The sequence below is a fragment of the Chlamydotis macqueenii genome, chromosome 2 (assembly GCF_036417535.1).
Source record: "Chlamydotis macqueenii isolate bChlMac1 chromosome 2, bChlMac1.mat, whole genome shotgun sequence".
NCBI lineage: Eukaryota > Metazoa > Chordata > Aves > Otidiformes > Otididae > Chlamydotis > Chlamydotis macqueenii.
The window spans coordinates 156,519,042-156,539,162 of NC_141557.1; the positions used below are offsets into that span (position 1 = coordinate 156,519,042).

The 20,121-nt window shown below is 36.8% G+C and overlaps 1 protein-coding gene across 6 annotated transcripts in view; it reads right to left on the reverse strand.

Moving 5' to 3' along the window:
• ZFAT (zinc finger and AT-hook domain containing) overlaps positions 1-20,121 on the reverse strand; it is a 90,681-nt gene that overhangs the window by 10,285 nt on the left and 60,275 nt on the right. For 4 of the 6 annotated variants that reach the window (XM_086741303.1, XM_086741302.1, XM_086741304.1 and 1 more), the window contains 6 exons: positions 18,081-18,254; positions 13,299-13,387; positions 10,751-10,889; positions 8,727-8,845; positions 7,186-7,312; positions 5,014-5,144 (listed from right to left, as the gene is read on the reverse strand). In XM_086741303.1, coding sequence (XP_086597429.1) covers positions 5,014-5,144; positions 7,186-7,312; positions 8,727-8,845; positions 10,751-10,889; positions 13,299-13,387; positions 18,081-18,254 — 779 coding nt within the window. Of the gene's footprint in view, positions 1-4,282; positions 4,554-5,013; positions 5,145-7,185; positions 7,313-8,726; positions 8,846-10,750; positions 10,890-11,125; positions 11,233-13,298; positions 13,388-18,080; positions 18,255-20,121 lie in introns of those variants that run through there. The other 2 variants (XM_086741306.1, XR_015257745.1) reach the window with 2 other exon arrangements.

Consider the following 20,121-nt stretch of genomic DNA (forward strand, 5'->3'; position numbering starts at 1 on the left):
TTACCTATATAAATAATGAACTGAACAGCTTCTGCTAGCATAACAAACAAAAAATTGTATGATCCAACATCTACCCTAAGGCATGAGGGCAAAAGTATATCTGTAACAGGACACAGAGTCAAATCTGCAGAAGGTAGTGACTTGTTTTACATTTCCAGTTCCTCCACCTTGCTATGCACTCTGTTCCCACAAAACTGCTTTCTCCTCAACTCCTCATCCATCTTTACCATCCATTATGAATGATATTTCATATCTTTCCTAAGCATTTATTAGCCTCTTTCCTAGTTGTTCTTCGAACTTACCACTCTCTGCTTTCACCTTTTCCCCAGCTTGTTACTTCTTTTGGTCTTTAAGTAGTGAAGAACCACTCCAATATTATGCTATAAAGAAATATCTTCATAAGCTCTGTCTCAGAAGAAGATCCAGACTGGATCACTAGTAACTGAAAAGGACTCAACCTTCTCCTGCCATGCTGTGATCAAAGCTTTGGTGTGGATTTTTGCCAATTTCAGATCATACCGGTAAAACTTCACGCTGTTAATTTGGTTTTCTCTCAGGCATTTGGTCTGTATAACATTCCTTAGCAGCTGTATGTTTTCATAACTGTTACACAATAAGATTTATCCCAAATTAGATACCAGAAAAAAGCTTAGCTTTGATAACAGGTTAGTATACTTACTCTCAGGCAAGAATGAGCTAAAGTCATTTTGGGCTCCAGACACAACCTTTGAAAGGCCTCTTGCAAAGGACACTGTCAGAGCCAACAACGGCTCTTGTTTCTTAAACATGATCCAAGCTAGATAGGGCTAACTCTGCATTTTTGGGGTTTAAAATCATACGCTGAATCCCGACTTAGGCTGGGATTGGTTACTGGGATTGGTTTGTGTTGTCAACGTGTTTTCTTTTATAAAATCATTCCTATAAACAACAAAAAAAAACCCATAAAGTTTCCAAAATCAGAACTGATATTCTTTTCCTTGTCAACACTCAGTTTAGGAGCAGGGGGCTTTGAACACACAATCTGATCTTGACTTCACCTCCATTATAACGTGTACTCATGATTTAAGACACACGCAATAAGACTAAATACAACTCAGAGCAATAATTTAATAGAAGAACTCTTCAAACATGGTATGCTGTCTTGTGACCTAGTAGAAAAAAAAATTTAAAAATACACTAGTCAGATCTAGCTAATACACTGGACATCTTGCAATATGCTGAAAGGGGCATATGGATGAAGACAAAGTTTGTTTCTGCAGGCAGAAGTCTTGCATTAACCTGAAACACTACAGGTACTGCATAGCAAAGGCACCTGAGCACACAGGTTAGAGGAAGTGCTAAAGGGTGAAGATGGATACATAGATAGATACATCTGCATTCACACAGAATTTTAAGGATCATGTGTAAACGACACCTTTATAGGCAAAAAAGCCAGGAAGAGGACATCTGTGGGAGAAACTTCCAGGGAGGAAACAGGAGACAAAGATAGCAACAATATAGTGTAACATTTACAGCAAAAAATACTTTTAAAATGTTCTAGTAATTTAGGATTTAAAAGAAATTTCTTGATGCAAATATAGAAATATGAAGGCAACTTGCAAGGGCTGGCTAAAAATGAGACATGAAGCTAAGAACTGATAAAAAAAACTTGATAATGTATGTCCTTAGAGAAAAAGAAAAAAACCAACGTAACTGTAAAAATCAGAACAGCTACAATAAATGTTGGTAAGGAAAAAAATTGGAACGAAGCTGCTAAGCAAGGACTCAGTGAGGCCATTAAAGAACAAGAGTGGAAATGCAGTGACAGATGATGCCGATATATTGCTGACACCCTGAATGAATTTTTTGTCTCACAATCCACAAAAGAAGCTGAAGGTCACAGAAGAAAGTGTGGAATAAATTTTCCAGTAGGAAAGTGAAATATGAACATGTCTTAAGATCACTTCAAGGTTAACAATTAGGAACTCAGCATAATTAAAACCTGACAAAGTTGTAGGAACAAATGAGTGATATCCCACAGAAAGCTACTCCGTATTGAACAAAAAAGAAATGCTGACAATTCTGAATAGGAGAGAATTGCAGTCATGTTAATAACATTTAAAGTCTTCTTTCCCTTAAATTGAAAATGTGTGGCAATAATTCTGAGGCAATCTTCTGGTGGGAAGACAAGAACTGGGAACTAACTAAAGCTGTAAAACAGATCAAACAGACTTTGATAAAACATTGATTTATACAGGAAATTAAAAGAGAAACATGTAAAAGAGAAATAATAATCATAGTTATGATCATCTACAGACCTCCCTTGGTCCTTGCTCTACTTCCACAAAGCCCACTACAGGTACCTAAGCAGTCAGTTGCCAGTAGGTGTACTGCCATCTCATCCTCCCCTGGGAAATCACAGGTCTGCACACTTCTGCACACACACACTGAAAAGGCGCTGAGGCTACCAGAGACAGAAATGAGTAGGCATTCCAGTACACACAAGACACATGTTAATCGAGGAACAGTGCTTCAAGCATCACAGTAAGGCATTAGTAAAATCCAGTATAAACAGAAGTAGCCCAAGATCACTCAGCTTGAGATGTACTTAAATTCTTCATCAATTTTATTTCTGTGCAACTTCAAGGTGTTTTATCTGAAGGAGGGGAAATAAAACAAAAATGAAAAGCAGCGAAGACATTCTGTACTCTGAGAATTCAATATTTGATTGTATACAGGAGCAGAGCTAGTGACAGTTTGACATCAGACCAGTGAGAGTCAATGATGTACACAAGGCAAGGGAAAAAGAAGTGATCAGTGTTTAGCAGCTGGTAAACTCAAAGGCTAGAAACATGAATTAAAAAGTGAAGGAGATAATTAATTTGGAATATAAACACACACTTACAAAAAGCTGTCAGCAAATTCAGATGGTCTAACAAGGAAGACGATAAGTTTTAAGATTAATCAGACATTGATGAGATTTAATACTTGGAGGAAGAAGAATCATTCAATTTTTCAAATGATGTACTCATTAAGTTTAACATTCGAACATCAAAATGTAGTTTCTCCTTGGCAGCTGCTACTTCAACAGTCACTTTTTCCTAGGCTTTTAGTAGAAGGGCTTCAAAAGCAGCATTTTTAAGGGAAGAAGAGATTTCAGTAATATTGACAGAGAGCACAAACACCAATGGCTAATACTGTATTCAACCCTTACACAGGTCAAATGTATAGCACAGCATGTATGTCGGCAGTGACTCTACTGTTAAAGTTGTTCTGAAACTTGCACATAAAGAGGACTAAAATATCTCTTTAATGACTGAATTTAGTTTCCAAAATTGATTCTGTTATTCTTAAAAAAAAACCCCAAAGCTCTTACATGGTTTCTAATAAAAATCCCTGTTAAGTATTGCAAAGGAACATCTCAAAATACTTTGTCTTGAAATTCTGCCTTATCACCCTGACATTTGGATGGCAAGTTTAGGAATTATCCAAATACTGCATTCACAGACTACAAACTTCCCACTTCTGTGGAGCTCTTATGAATTAAACGTCCACAACACTACAAAAACCACTGAACTCAGTTTTAGCTCCCAAGACAATCAGAGTTTTGGTTCATTCAAATAAAAGGAGTTACTTAAACTCTTCAGGAATTAAAGACTTCTCGTGTACTTTCCTTCCTTCACCTATCAACCACATTGAGTGCAGAGACCCCAGCGAATCAATGAACAGAATGGGAAAGGAGATAAGCAGAGAGGTAAGATGGAAGAGGAGGAAAAAGTGGAGCTTGGAGAACACTGTAAGGAGAAACAAAATTTCAGCAACAAAGTTAGCAGACACGTGTGAGGAAGAAATGCTGATCAGAAGTCGTGATGTTTGCACTCAATAGCCACCTCAAATTGAAAAGTATTTATTTTTACTTGCTGATTTTGCATATCTTATCATTCTTAATTTCTAAAATGCTTTAGTAATACTGTCCATTGCAAAGAATTTTAGCAAAAATGGTGCGGTACCAAACTTCAAGAAAAATACACATACATTAAAGCTACTTCTACCAATACCTTCTAAGGTTTGTCTCATTTTAAGAGAAACTATATTGCCTACTACAAATTATGTCACTTAATTATCAGTTGAATCCACCATTTTTCTGGAAAGAGATTTCATGCAAAAGCCTGAAATTAACAATCGATCTTACACATGCTTTTTTTGATATTGATCTGCATCTTCCAGTCTTGCACAATTTCCCCTGTAACAACAAAATTAACTACAGATCTTCTCAACCAATTCCAACTCAATTGAACTATTCTTTATTTATCTCAAGTGTGGGTGGCCACATTGACTTTTGTCTCACATAACCAACTGTTGTAAGGAGCATCTGCAACATTCTTCTTGGAACTTCTACATGCCGTAGCACTTGTGTTGCACCCCTCATTAGAAAGGCAGTGTGAACTCAAACTGAGTAGGAGTCTCATTTATCCTCAGGGTACATGACTTTAGGACCCCGCAAACCTGTCTAACTTCAGCCACAGGATAGCACTGCAAAGACTGATGACAATGGTTCATCCTTGAGTACGGTCCTACAGAGCAGAGCACAGACAGTTGCGCACAAACAACACACCTTCAGACTCTTCTGCATCCGGATGAATGCTGTGCCAAGGACCTCCTTATTCTTTTAGACGGCAATGGGACCAAGTGTCCACCCACAATGCAGGTATGCTATTTTAAAAACGCCTGCTAGAAGAAAGCTGTATTTTCTCACACACACACGCGTATGTACTTAATATATCTGTGTATTTGCTCACTTATATTTTATATACATGCAAAAATATATGCATTTTTATATGTATAAACATATGTGCATGTATGTGTGTGTGCATATAAACATACATACACATAACTTAGTCAAAAATTAGTTTAGAAATAATTCTATGCATTTCGACAGTGATTCAACATTTAGCCCTTGCAAAACAATACTAATTTCACAATAAATATATGAAAATGAAATACAGCTTTTTTAGAGAAGAAAAGAGCTCTTACCTGCTTTACCACTGTCACAGTGCCAGGTGCCATGGTAACTACAGAAGCAACCGCAGTAGCATCATGGGTTTCCGAACCCAACTCAATGATCTGCTGCAGGATGTTTACAGCTGTTGGATCAAGTCTTTCACCTTATCAGAAAGACAGTAACCATAAGATCATTACAGTAAAACAGCTTTAAGGGTATGTGAATCCAAGTGCTACAGGCACTCTTTCCCCTCCCGCCTTAACCCTGACTCACAGCACTGTTTACAAATTTCAAACAGCTCAATAACATGACACTTTAATAATAGATCTATGGCAGGAAAGCAATCACAAAACAATCTGCCCGAGGAATGCATGAATCAACTACACTGATCATTTTTATGCCTATCTGAAAGAGATCTAAAGAATACATTGAATAAACAAACAACAGGTACAGCTCACAGCAGTAACTGTAAATTAGGAAGCTGCACGACTTTACAAATCCAAACGTGTATTTGTCAGACGCTCAGCTTCAACAAAGCCTGAACTCCACACCTATAACCACAACAGCTATTTGGTTTATTACAAACCTGTGGTTACCATCTGCCCAGCCATCTGCAATACCCCTGAACCTCAAAGAAGTACTGTTATCATTAACATGCTGAAGGGAAAAGTTAACTGCTTGAGAGAGCTCATGCTTATCATTTTATAAGCACAGGATCAGAAAAGGTTTTCTCTTTTTAAAAAAAAATCCTCTTGATGTATGTAGTCCTGCAAAAGGAAAGGCAAATTTAAAAAAGAGACTCCATATATAGTTGTACTCCCACTTCTGAAGTGTGAAAAGGGAGGATTCGGATACTGGAAAACGTTTTTTGTTATGCAGGAAACAGAATTCCCCTTCTGTGAGCCACCACTCCCATACACCCAGTGTCAGCATGACAGATGTGTTAGAAAGGGAAAGAAACTCTCAGGGTCCTGTTAAAGCTGCCTTATATTTGCTGTAATCACTGCTGAAACTAGGAAAGAGACAGTAAATATGATAAAGCTCATCTCTTAACCCCAAACCTTTTCAAACTGAGGTTGATACTGTGATGGGGATCTAGGTCAGATAATTTCATCTAAAACAGAAAGTAGTTATACTTTGCTATCTATGTAAGAAACAAGTTTAACTGAGTACTGAAAAACATTTGCTTGCTTTAGTCTTTTTTTCCTATATAACAGCCTTTACACAAGATACTACGGTGCTTCATACCTAGAGGGAATACGCTGGAAGAGTATCTGAAGTTGGATGCACTAAAACAAATAATTCTACTTTGGAAACTACAGCCTTATGCTTAAAATCAAAACTGTTATGTATGGCATATTCCATGATCATGTTAATATATAAAAGCTTAAGAAAACTTCTCAAGAGGTTTTTACTCATTCAGAATTCCCAGTCATTAAAATAAAACAATACATAGACATTGTCAGTAATGTAATTTAATTCCAACATGCTTGGAAATTCCATTATATTATGAACTACAAAGACCACAATGGTAAACAATTGTAAAATGCTATCTTCTGATAACCAACACATTTACTTATATATATAAAACCAAAATATATGAATACCTATTCCAGTCTCTGATGTTTTAACACTCTCAGAAACCTCAGCATTTTTTTCTTTTCTTCCAGTTTTTCGTACTTCTTACTTAACAATCACTATCTAAGCCCACTCTTGTTCTTTCTCAATCTGATACAGAATTGCTTACTTTGTTTTGTGTATCATTAGAATTAAGTTTTTTAGTACTGCCTTGGGAACACGGTAAATGAGCTATTCCGCTGTGTCACTTCTGCAGGCTGGCTGACTTAAGCAGGGAGAAAAATAATAGCTAGAGAAGTGTCATTAGATACAGACCATCTACTCTGTTGAGATAGCTGATTTCACAGTATATTTAGTAACACAGGCAAGAAACGCCACACACCTAATAATAAAGTGTGATAAGTATTAATGACTTAAAGATACAGAAATTCATAAAGAATTTCTGGTCATCTCTCATTATTTATCCTCAAAGAAAAACACAAACCTTAGAAGTAAGTTCTGGATGACAAATTTCACCTCTTTAAACAGTTTCATAGGAGATCATATATCGTCCAGACTACTCAAAAGAATCAGGTATTTATGAAAAAAGATATATTTTGTGTTCTAACCTAAAAAAGTTAACTTACCACTCTCAGAAGTATATCTAAGGTTCTGTAATGCAGCTACTGCAGCCTGAGTGCCTTGAACATCTTCTCCAGCCTCTGTGATGTGGAGATACTGAGTGGATGCTTCTTCAGAAACTTCAGTAGTTAACTTGAAAACAAAACCCAACCAATGCATGAATAATCTCACTCTCATTTTAGCAATTTAGAGAACAATGAAAGTTCTGATTTCAAAGGAATGCGTTTTGGACAACAAATATTTTAACAAGAGTTATAGAAATATGGGATGAAACGGAATTCAAGAAGAATATTGTATGGGAGTCAGGATATAATCCCATAATTTTCTTATAGAATCTACTTCAAAAGTTGTTTTAAGCACGCTAAAGTATCTTGACTTAATTTTTGCTGCTGTTATTTTAGAACTAATGGCAGACTTTTATGGTATTAGGGTCCAGCAAAGACCTTTTGGGCAAAATTAGTTCATAATGCATGTCCTTGCAGATCTGGTAAAATGCCTCTGAAGTCTTAAAATGATGCTTGCATCCTGGATATCTTCCTATTTTTTCAGGTTTGGGCATCTGCTAGCAGAGTGTACAGAGAATCATTTGTGAAATGTGGAGATAAGACTTTGAAGGACGACATTTTAAAATGCTTGCCCTGTCTTCTTCGAGTAACTGACCATATAGAACCTACTTTGACATTTTTCAAGGACTTAGCATTCTGTCTGTGGTTACTCAAAAACTGTTGAACAAAAACTGCAGGATGGCTCTTCCAAGTCAGGCATTAGGTTTGTAACGGGGGCTAGACTGCCTGAAATTTAGCAGAAGAGGTCTTAAACTGCGGAGGTCAGCCAACTGCAATTGACTTATCACTTTTTCCTCTCATTACACCAACAGTAGCCTAGTCAAGCAGTGGAAAAGACTTAGCTTGCCAACTGTAAGTTTTTAAATAAAAACTAGCTAGTTCTGTGGTTCTCCCACAGCTTCTGCATCTACAGTTAGCTCTGCTCTGTACGAGTAACAGTTCTCATTTTAAAATAGCTAAGTATATGAGAGCGGAGGAAAGCTTGAAAGGGTAAGCTAGCCTCTCAAGGTAGCTGCCCTACCCCACCCCAAACCAAGGAAATTCAGTTTGTTGGTTTGTTCTTTTCTAACCCAGCTTCTTAGGTCTAACTTTCTCTGGGCTAAGATATAAGCTTCCTTCATTAAGTCAATACATATTCGCAGTTTTGCGCATCTCGCAGTTATGTAGCTTATAACAAAATGCAGTAAGTTTTTCAATTACACATTTCTTGCTAAAACTTCCACCCTTTCTGCAGCAAATAGAGGACTAGCACCCTAAAATACAGAAATAAGCACGTACAAGGTTGTTAATCCTACCAGATATTAAAGTAGTCAAGCTTAACAGTCATAGCAATGTATGCATTCAAAATGGAGATGAGATCACGCAACCTCTTGATCTTATATAAAGTCAAGAACACATTTCTGAACACTTCTTATTCTTATCCTTTTCTCCCTAGAATTTTTAAAAATCTTTCGACCAAAGCCATAGTGACTTTGCTTTACCTCCCACTTGGTCTCCCCATCATGTTCCACTAGCTTCATCCCATGCTTGTTTTTAAGATGTCTGTTGAACTCCCATTTTGTACCATACACAAAACTGCAAACGGGACACTTAATGCCACCTATAAGGAAACACAAATAAATCCTTGAGTTATTTTCATATAAATTCTTTTTCAAGGCAATAAGAACCCATTTAATTTGATTTCATCTCAAACAAGGCACATAACTGTAACGACCAGTCATCATTTCCAAGGGAAATATTTTTCAAGTCTAAGGGTGTCTAGGAGTTGTGCTCTGCTTTAGACCCACCAAAAACAAAGCTGAGCATATGTTTTAAATCATTCTGAACTAATGCTCTTGCTCTGTAAACACTCTTTTATTTTGAATCATAGAGTTCCTTAGAAACTAGTTTTAATGCCTACTCCATTACACATCATTGCAGCTTCAAATGTAAATTGTATGTATAGCCGAAAAATCTAGAAGACAGGTCTCTACAAGCTTCAGCTTCAAATATCAGCTCCCTGTTGTCTTACAAAGCCCTGGTGTGCCGGCCTTCAGGACAATGAAAAAACATAGCGCACTGTACTCTTTCATAGTATCATAGAATAGTTTGGGTTGGAAGGGATCTTTAAAGGTCATCTAGTCCAATCCCCCTGGCAAGGAGCAGGGACATCTCCAACCAGATCAGGTTGCTCAGAGCCCTGTCCAATCTGGTCTTGTATGTTTCCAGGGATGGGGCATCAATCACCTCGCTAGGCAAACTGTGTCAGTGTTCCATCACCCTCAGTGTAAAAATTGTTTTCCTAATATCCAATCTGAATTTACCTCCCTCTATTTTGAAACCATTACCCCTCGTCCTATGGCAACAGGGCCTACTGAAGAGTTTCTCTCCGTCTTTCCTGCAGACCCCCTTTAGGTACTGAGAGGCTGCAATAAGGTCTCCCCGAAGCCCCCTCTTCTTCAGGCTGCAGAGCCCCAACTCTCTCAGCCTGTCCTCAAAGGAGAGGTGCTCCAGCCTATCTGACCATCTTCGTAGCCTCCTCTGGACCCTCTCCAACTGGTAAGTGCTTACTTTCAGTAAGTGCTGGAATATTTTTTAAAGTGCTTATAAACAACACTGAGATCTTAATATTGAACATACACAGCAGTGGCATACTTCAATAGTTTTTTAAAAAATTATCTTCTCAAACACAGCTGTTAGAGTTTTCACAAGTTTCAAATAAACATTATTAAGTTTTTTTTTGGCACAGTATCAAAGAAAACCAGGAAGAGTTAACAAAGTAATGTTATCTTCACCCAACTATCTTCGCTTGTGAGAGTTTCTACTTTTTATGTTCACATACAAAACTGTAACCCTAAGTCTTCTGTCTATCTACAAAATGATGCACAGCATGAGTTCAGCACAATGTTTACTGTCTGAGTAAGCAGCATTACCAGTAAAAAAACAAGCATGATGAAATCATAAGCATTCAATTTTCTAAACTAAACAGCTTTTGCCTCTTTTTCTTAGGAAAGTCATTTGGTCAAATGTCAGATCTCCGTTGCTTGTAATCCTGCAAATAAGTTCTCGGTTTTCCTCCTTATTGACCTAAACAGAACAGAAAAAATCTGCACGTGATAAATTGTTGTGTTAGATGACCAGACGTTACTCTAACCAATCTAATGGCCAGGGAACGGCGTTATGCCACTTTAGGAACTATGCCACCAGATGGCTGTCCCCACATTATCACGGCAAATGACAACTTGTCATATTCAAATGCTTCAAACATACTCTGATAAGCTGGTTATATGCCAAGTCCTTGTTGCACACAGTCTTTTATGAATAAGGTGATTAGCAAAAGCACTCTGGTTTACATCAGCACCCAGACGCTGCGAAGAATGAATTACACTTTGTGACACCTGTATCAAGCATGGCATGACATCCAATGAACTGAGGAACGTATACTACACAAAGTTTACCTTGATACCAAGTTTGCTTCAGAACAAAAAAAAAAAAACAACCCAAGTCTTATATGGTGGAGATGTACCTTGTTGGATAAGGGCTTCTGCTGCAGGCTCTCCAGAACCTACATTTACATACTCTTCATTAGGATGCTTTCTGTTGTAATGCCTCTTCAGGGAACCAGATATGTTGCAGGAATAGTGGCAATGTGCACAACGGAAAGGCTAGGAGCAACAAGGAAAATATCAGAACATATTTCTTGAGCGCTTCAGGGTACGGGCCTAATCTGCAATGTTTTGATCCCGAGAAACCATGTTCATTTCTGGCTTAGGCATCTTCCCAGGAGACCTTCCAAAATTCAATATAAATGGAAGTTGCAACTAAACATTACCTAAAATTTGTGCTTTTTTTTCATGTGCAAGACAAGAAGTATTCTCAACATTATAAGATTATTACCTACTTTTTGTAATTCAGTAAACTGTACGTTTTCATAATTGATGATCACAGGTCTGACCACGTGGAGACTTTCTACTACAAGGAAATGACTCAGCTGCCGTGAGCTTTGGTCTGAAAAGGGGGAGTAAGAGAGCTAAAATAACTGAAGGTACAATATGATTGTAGAGCCAACCTAATTTAACAGACAACTGTACCTCACAGGGTTGATCTCTTCCCTTTCCTTCTCTCTCCAACATGCCCCCAACTGCTTCCCTTTCACTGGCACTTGCATTCAATTGACAGTTTGGTGAGCGAAGTTTTGGGAACTAAATTAATTAATTTTTAAGAATATATGCCTCCCTTTAACTCGCAGGAAGAGATATTTCTAAAGAAAAAAAGTTTAACAAAACAAGTGTTTGTGTCTAAAGTTAGCCTTTGAGAATAACCTTCTGACTGAGATACGTCACAGTTATAGGAAATTTGACACAACCATCAGGGTCTTGGAAAAGAACGCAGACATTGATTGAAGTCCTTGGGGAAAAGTCAAGTACCTCAGAACGGGATGCAAAATGTTCCATGCAGAGCAACCAGGCACACCTAAAGCTAGTCAGCAGAAAATGGCTGGTACAGAAATGTTGATTAAGAAGCTGAATTTAAAAAGCAGCAAAATGTCTGCAGTCAGGGTCCATTGACTAGCACATTCCCGTAAGCTTTTTGCTCATGACCTTCCTTCAGGCTCCAAACAGCAAAAATAAGGGAACCTGACCACCACTTTTCTTCGTTAAGCTTACAGAGGGTAAGAGGGTACTGTAACATTCAGTTATTCAATTTTTCAGCAAGGCACTCTCCTTTTCTATGACAGAAACTGTCTTTTTTTTCAATAAAATAATCCAGACAGACTGCTGTGTTCTTGTACCACTTTCTACATACTTCACGTCCTGTATGTCATCTGCTATCGGAAAGCAGGATTGCAAATTCATGGATCTTGGAAATATGGGTTAAATTATCAGTAGGTTGTATATCTACTGACATTCCTCTGAGTCTGACATGCGTGCAAATAACTGCCTCAGACTAACAGACAGTTTTTGGACTCCTTCTGACAAATACTCCTGACTGATCTAGTTCAATGTTTTTGTGTTTCTCTTGATAATGCATCATCACACTTATACACAGGCTGAGAGAGGACTGAAAAGAGGTGCTGAGTCAGCAGTTCTAAAGCTGATCCCAAGGTCAGAACCAGCTATATTTCAAGAACTGCATTATATTAGCCATTAAAAAAAGGAAAATTATGTACTTTCATTTATAAAAAATTCTTTTAAAAAGGTAAGTCCCCAGCAAAACTGCATACTTAAGAAAGAGGTACATAGCATTGGTACTTATTAAGCATGGCTGAAGTGTACTCTTTATAGAAGTAAAATGATTTGTTAGAAGGAAAATGATTTGTTAGATAATGAAAAACGTTGCATATGAAAATAGTATTATGTTTTCAATAAAAAATAGGCTCACTGCCAAGATAAAGTGTTACATTAGAAGAAACATTTTCATATACACAAAATACTGGATTTTTCTGGAAAAGAAACTAGTATCATTTATATTTCCTGAATATAACATTTCACAATTCATTACATCAGGATCTATCATGCTGAGAACCAATGTGAAATTCAGGAATTCAACTGTACTACAGTTTATTAAAATGAACCGTATCTCTAATCTAAATACTTCATAGAAACATTAACAATCTTCAAAACTCTTTCCAAGACACGTTTCAGATAAATGGGGTATTTTAAAATTAATTCTCTTCAATTTTCTTCAAGTATATGAACTCATCTATAGTACATTAGACTGGCAAACTTTCAGAGAAAATGGAATTCACTTTCCTACTTCTCTAGGACATTTTAAGGTACATATTAGATTAGTTCTCTCAAGGACCAACAGTCAAAAAGGCAAGGATGTTTCTTTTATATTGTAACATACATATATTTTTGGCAAGTAAAGATACTGATTACAAATTGTTCACTAACAAAATAACCTCATCTCAAAAGTCTGCATATAAAGTCAAAATTCCCCAAATACGTCAATGTTAAGATTGTTTCAATTGTCACCAAACAGGAAAATGTGCCAGTTTTAAAAATGGCTGTCTGAAATTCTGTGTAGTTCTAAATGGCTTATCAACAAGCATGATTTACATGTTTTCTTACCTTGAAAGAGACGTGTTGTTCCATATGACGTAGGAGCTGTGGTTTTTGGGCAGCTGTATAGTCACACACTGTACATTTAAACTGCTTTCCTGAAATGGGAATAGAAAACAGAATACATTTTCCTATTTAAATTCAGAAAGCTACTGATTATATTTCCTTATAAAGATGACTTTCAAAATGCCAAGAATGAACAACGAACAAGAATAGAAGTCTGGCAGTTCTCTGCAAAATTTTAGTTAAATAGAGCTAAGAGCAGTAAGGAAGAAAAAAGGCTCAAGTGTCATCTTTAAATTATAAGCATTAAATAGTCTAGATGCTCCTGGGATAGTTACTCAGGAAAGAAGAAAAAGAATCATTACAGCATAGCCTAAACGGAGGAAGGAAACGAATTATTTACAACTGCAGGCACAGCTATTTTGCTATTTGTAAAGCAGATCTGGAAATCCTTAAAACACAGAGGTTTGGTCACGTTCACATGTTTTTACCTACTTTTGTCCAAAGGACGGAATTGTTGTGATTCAAATAAATACATTTAAATTTTCTTATGTTTTCCACTGTAAGTTCTGTTCATGTATTTCTGACAGGGTATGACATCAACTATTATTTTTACCACATGACTTACTTATGTGTTTAGCACCACTGTTCCAATAATGCCTCAAACTATCACAAAAGCGTTTTCTACACTGGCTTAACCCTAGATTCAGGGAGAAATAAGATATGCTATAGACAAAAATAAGATTAGAATGGCAAATAATACACAGGTTTTTTGTGTCAACCTTTGACTTCTGGTCACACAATTTTAAAACAATAGGCACACGTTGCTCCATCAACATCAGATTGAATGATGCCTGCTTGTTTTGTTCATCATGACATACTGCCCTTTCTCATCTAAACCTCTGCAGTAACCCTAAGTCTCGTCACACAAGGCAAGAGATAGCACATACTGGGACTAGTTCACTCTGTATGTGGTGACTCACACGCTGGTGGCTACCAAACACGAGGGATAATGTGGAGGTTCTGTGACTTGTTCTTAGAGAGTTCATAGAATTGTAGAATAGTTTGACTTGGAAGGGACCTTCAAAGGTCATCTAGTCCAAACCCCCTGCAAGAAGCAGGGACATCTCCAACCAGATCAGGTTGCTCAGAGGATGGGGATGTTGCTCAGAGGATGTTTCCAGGGATGGGGCATCTACCACCTCTCTGGGCACATATTTTCTCAAAAATATGTTAAGTTACAGTTGGACTTCTACACTTCTGCATCAATTGTTGCAAAAATACAGTGGACTGGAAGAGAAGACACTGGGTACATATTTGCACAAACAATGCTCCTTCAAATACCAACCTAAAAAGTCATTGAAAGATTTGAGACAGTCTCTGTCTCTCAAGTACTCAGCAGACTGGAAGTCTGCATTGTAAGCAGGTCTTCTGCACAGCATAGCACAATTAAATAGAGTCAATGTAATTTTTATATATTTATATTGCTTTGTGAAAAAAACCTTTATTTCAGTTCAGAAATGTCATCCAAAGAGAGATGCTACTTTAAGTTCTACAGACGACATTATATTTGGAATTTCTTTACACGCCTGTGAACTTACTAGTTAGGCATCAATACTGAAGGTACCAACCCTCCAACCTGAAATAGCAACAATAAAATCAAAGAAAGCTCAGACCATTCAGTCTAAAATAAAGTCAACATTTTTAACAGAGGGCATGATGAATGACTATGACAATTTACTTAGAAATCAGATGTCATATGAAGTCTTTAAATCAAGTCTGCTTAGCTGTTCCAAAAAAGACAAACTGCAACCCAGCAGAAATGTGATGCAAAATCATTAGATTAAGTTATGGCCTGTACACTGCAAGACATCAGATTTTGTGCTTGTAAAAGTCTGCTTTTGGCCCTGAAATCATTACTCTATGTCCTTCTTAAGGCAAGATGGTCAGATGTTGTCATTATATATTTTTAGGATTCTCTAAGAGGAATGAATTCTCTCTGACATTTTCGAGAAACATCTGTTGCTGTTTGTGGCTCTGCAAAGACCAAAACACCCAAACATATTACCATTCTGTAGGTTTCTCTTACCTTCCCTTCAAAGCATTTTCTCTCTTAAATATTTTTTTTTTTATGATTTAAAATAACACAATTTCCTTCCTTTTCTTATCTGGTTTTCACACTCCCTTTCTCCGTATTTCAGCTTTAAGATTCTATCAATCCTGCTACCTCCAGCCAAATTACAAGGTGCATTAAATATGGAGAAACTGCATTCCTGTATTAAATGCCCATGGCTGACAAATTGTATTTGGCTGACACGGAATAAGGATGCGCTAAAAAATACTCCAAAAGCAGAAGAACCAAAAGGAAGGATGGAGGAGTGCAATGCAGAATATTCTGTATTATCCTCAAGAGATCAGGTTTCTTTAGATTCTGGATCTTGCTCAAAGAAGTTACCAGCATTTTATACTGACTGTGAAAGTTTCCATAAAAAACAGCTACAAAAAACCTTAAGACAATTTCTGATATCTAATTAAAATAATGAAAACCAGGTCTTCTGGTTTATTTCTAATAACAAACAGTAGTAAGCACGGACTACGGAATAGTTTTCTACCACACCACTCCTGAGAAGTCTGTCTTCTGGGGAAGAATAAAGCAGAGAGAAAACGACTTCATATTCCACTGGTTAAATTGACCTTGCAGGGCTGATACTTGAACAAAAATTGCCTAGATTCATAAGTCAGGAAGACAAGACTCACAAACAGCGCAACATCTTTCAGATTATTTATTTGTGAAGTAACTGAGGAACACTAGATGTGCGCTAGTAAGAACTTCTGAAGTTCTTACTTCTGAACTTCTGGACAAAGAAACTGTCAGCATTCAAGAGGCTGAAAGTCCCTTGACAAATCACACGTGACATTCTTAGTGACAAATGTTACCCTCTTTTTCACGAGTGTTTGAAACGCATGAAGAATTTACTGGGGGAGACTTGGTAAGGAAAATTATCTGAGACTCCACAAATACTGAGATCCTGTTCCCACTGGAGCCAATGGCAAAACACATTTTCCAAAGGTACGGGGAATTCCCCGGAACACTTCTGGATGCGCAAAAAGCAAGGCAAAAGAGCGTTAAGCACGGGATTTATTTTTATCAGTCAAAAAGGGAGGTGGATCAACAAGGAACGTGCAGTTATCTCAGTTATTGCAAAAGACAAGGACAGTCTGCAGCCAGGTAAAAAAGGCTCCTGGTAATAACATTGCCTCTAGAGTCAAGGCTTCAGCCTGACCTAGGAGTAAATGATTAGAGAATATAGTTCCTTGCATGCAATAAAATGCTTTAAAACTAACTTCACACCTTTAAACCAAATCCACACAAGGCTAGGTCCTTCATAACTGTAGTCCTATTCTTAGCAGTGCCAAATTTTCAAAACAGCCTCAGCTGAATTGCAATAATTACTTACACACATAGATACTTTGTTCAAGAAATAAAACTAACTCCAAGGTAAAAACAAATTCAACTTCCATTGCTGAATTTCAATATTTGCACATGCCAGATGGTAAAAAAAAACAACAGAGAGGTTTTGAAATGAAACCGCATGCAGGGATTTTTTTTTACGGCACCGTAGAAAGAGGCCTTTTTTTCTTTATAGTCTGATCGTGCTCCAAATTTCCTTTTAATTCAAATACAACCTGCCTCCTTCTCCCAGCCAGGAATCAGCTGAGGATTGCATTTGATAAGTAAAATGGTTGATTCTTGCATATGAGGTTTAGATGTATGCACAACATCTGCTTGTTATTGACCAAGTTATTTCAAAATATTGGAAAGTATTTTTTGAATAATGAGTGATTTACTGACTCACGGCAATACTACAGTAACCTTGGTAATACTACATTAACGATATGCTTCCTATAACGTGTACCATATCAATGTAAGAAAGATAATTTCTTTCACTAATGTTATATATCGAGACATAAACACATATAAAAATAAATAAATCTCTGACATAAAAATTTCACATATGTTCTAGAGATGGAACAGACCACCTGCTCTTTCTGTAAAAGGACAATGCTAATGAATACACAATTTTGTTTTAAAATAATTTAAATAAAGTGATCAATAAGAAGTGAAATGATGTTTCACAAGGTTGCATTAGTAACAAAGACCAAGCTACTAAGTCATAACGAAGGTCCGTACAACTGATCTTGCTAAAACATTTACTTCAGTTTGATAATCACAGAGGAATAAAGGACTGTTGAGTCCCAAATTCTGAAATAAAATATGATATTTTTCTGGATTTACATCTCACTTTTTCTGTTATTATCACAGAAATATTAGTCACAGAGTAAATGCATGTGCTATTTGCGTGTCTACAGGGAATACGTGCCAAGGCTTGCCACTGCCTAGACCTGGGGACAGAGAGGCAAGCAGCCTTGCCTCTATTGCACTACTGCATTCGACAGCTCCTAACAACTTTCTCATAGAAGAAAGAAAGCAGTACAAGATTTAAACATGGAACTATTTGTATTTTCAAATTTCTGTCGAGATCAACAGTTCTCTCTAAGAGGGCTATAAGGCCAACCCAAAATTTCAGAAAAATCAAGTATTCCAGACACAGCTGTCTTAATTTTGCAAAGTTTTGAATTATTTCACAATCAGTGTCTCCTGGGAATAAACAAAATTTGTAAGTAGCACTTGGAGTTCAACCTAAAAATGCTTGTTAATAAGGTCCTATAGTACAGTCAGTATTTATTGCCCTAAAATAAACTTGGATTTAATAAAGATGCACTCACCATCAGCAGTATGAAGGAGTTTATGGCTCTTTAAAGTGCCTTTTGATTTGAACTTTTTCCCACACATATCACAAAGGTGCGTTTTCTCAGTGCTGTGACGATTCATATGGGCTTTCAAGTTACTCTTGCTGCGAGTGGCATAGTCACAAAGAGAACATTTGAAAGGTTTGACACCTAAAAATAAAAAAAAATATACTATGAAACAAGAAAGCTGTAGTTTTTGATGACAGCATGGACATTTGCTTGAAGGAGATTTAAGATTATGTGAGCCACATAGTCAAAAAGGTTAAAATTTTTAAATATGGACATCTACACTTAAGAAATTTCATCTATAGCTTCTGTGTAAATGATACTGAGCTCTTGACAGCATCATTTAACTTACTAAGCGAAAGGAGGGGTTCTTTTAGAACTAAATACTTCCCTACTGAAGCCAGGTACTGAGTTTAACCAAGCAAATATGAAATGTTTTGGTCTTGGTATGTCCATCCTTCATTTAAAGTAGAAACCAGACTGCTTAAGTTGATGCCTAGCTGGTGTACATACCAAATCTCCCTCTGAAAGTCTTCAGGTAACTTATTCTCTACTTATGGCAATAAAGAATGAAGAAATCTGTTTCAGGAGGACTGGTTTGTTAGGTACTTAATATGTAAGCACAAGTTAAATGTGCAAAGCTCTGTTTTATTGTTAATTAGCACCAGATTTGCTAATTTAGTAGTAGTAGTAGTATTTTCACCACCCCCACCTTGGTAAGATGCAACAAATTTCACTTCTCTCAAACCATCCAAAGCATGAACAGAGAGGTGCACAGTATGTCATCTAGCAGAAGGTCTACAAGAACAAAGTAAATCCTTCAAAGAAAAGTTGAATAAATCTGAACTGGCAGAGTAGTTCAACAGTTTCATGAGGCTCCGGCAGCTTTAGATTGATATTCATGACCTTAAGACTAGATTTACAAGCGTGAGGAATTATAGCCTACTTTAGGCAGACTTGATTGCACACTTTGATTTTGGAATAAATTTCCATTCACCTCTTTCTCCTTTTAGTTAGATGAGACGAGTTTCAAGCTTTCTTGTCAGATTGAACAAACTGTATCTATGGAATACACAAGTACCTGCTCTAAGCCTACATATTACCTAAACTCCTTAACGGAGTAAAGGCTACTGGAGAGGGCCACCACTATAGTACAACAGGCAGGTGAGCTTGTAGTTAAAGCATTCAAACAAACATGCAGTACTAGTATAAATCTCTGAACTATCTGCATGGGCACTAACACTTTGGGGCACAAACACTTTGGAACCAAAATATCAGTTTGAGAGTACCAAATATCGTTATTCCCTTTATGCAGAAGGATGGCTAAAGAATCCAAAATAATGCTTACATCTCATAGGCAATGTGTTCCATAAATTATTAACTGACTAAAGAGCACATGAGTGGTCTTCCACCTCTTATAAATATAGACAGATTGAGTAGAAACAAGATTTTACTGGGCATAGATTTTTAACTCCAAGGGATGTTTAACCTGTGTGTTGCCATATTACTGGAATTTGTCCCTGAAAAGTGACAGATACGATCAGCATTATCTTATAGGTTTTTCATCATTCTTTATGTCGATGTCAGCTAGCTGCCACGCTCAGCATCATTTATTGAAAACACAAACAGAAGTTACATGCATATATAAAAGCAACTGGATTACAATTATTTTACTAATAGATTTCCAGACCAAGTATTTTTGGACAAATGTGAAAGTAGCAGTTATTCATAAGAAGCTATAGAAAATTACTTGTTTTAAGAGACTGAGCATGTATTTAATTCACTTCTCCTCACTCACACTTATTATAGAATACTTCATGGAAGTTTATTAAAGAGTTTTGGGAAAAAAAATTGAATCATAAACTTATTAATATTATTTAACATTAAGCTGTTTATTCATGTTATGAGCGTGCAGTTCCATATGTGATCCAGAATCTATTAAACTAATTATTTAACCTCTACTAGAGCCTGAAGTTTTTGGTTCAGGTATAGAGATAACTTTGAATTCCTT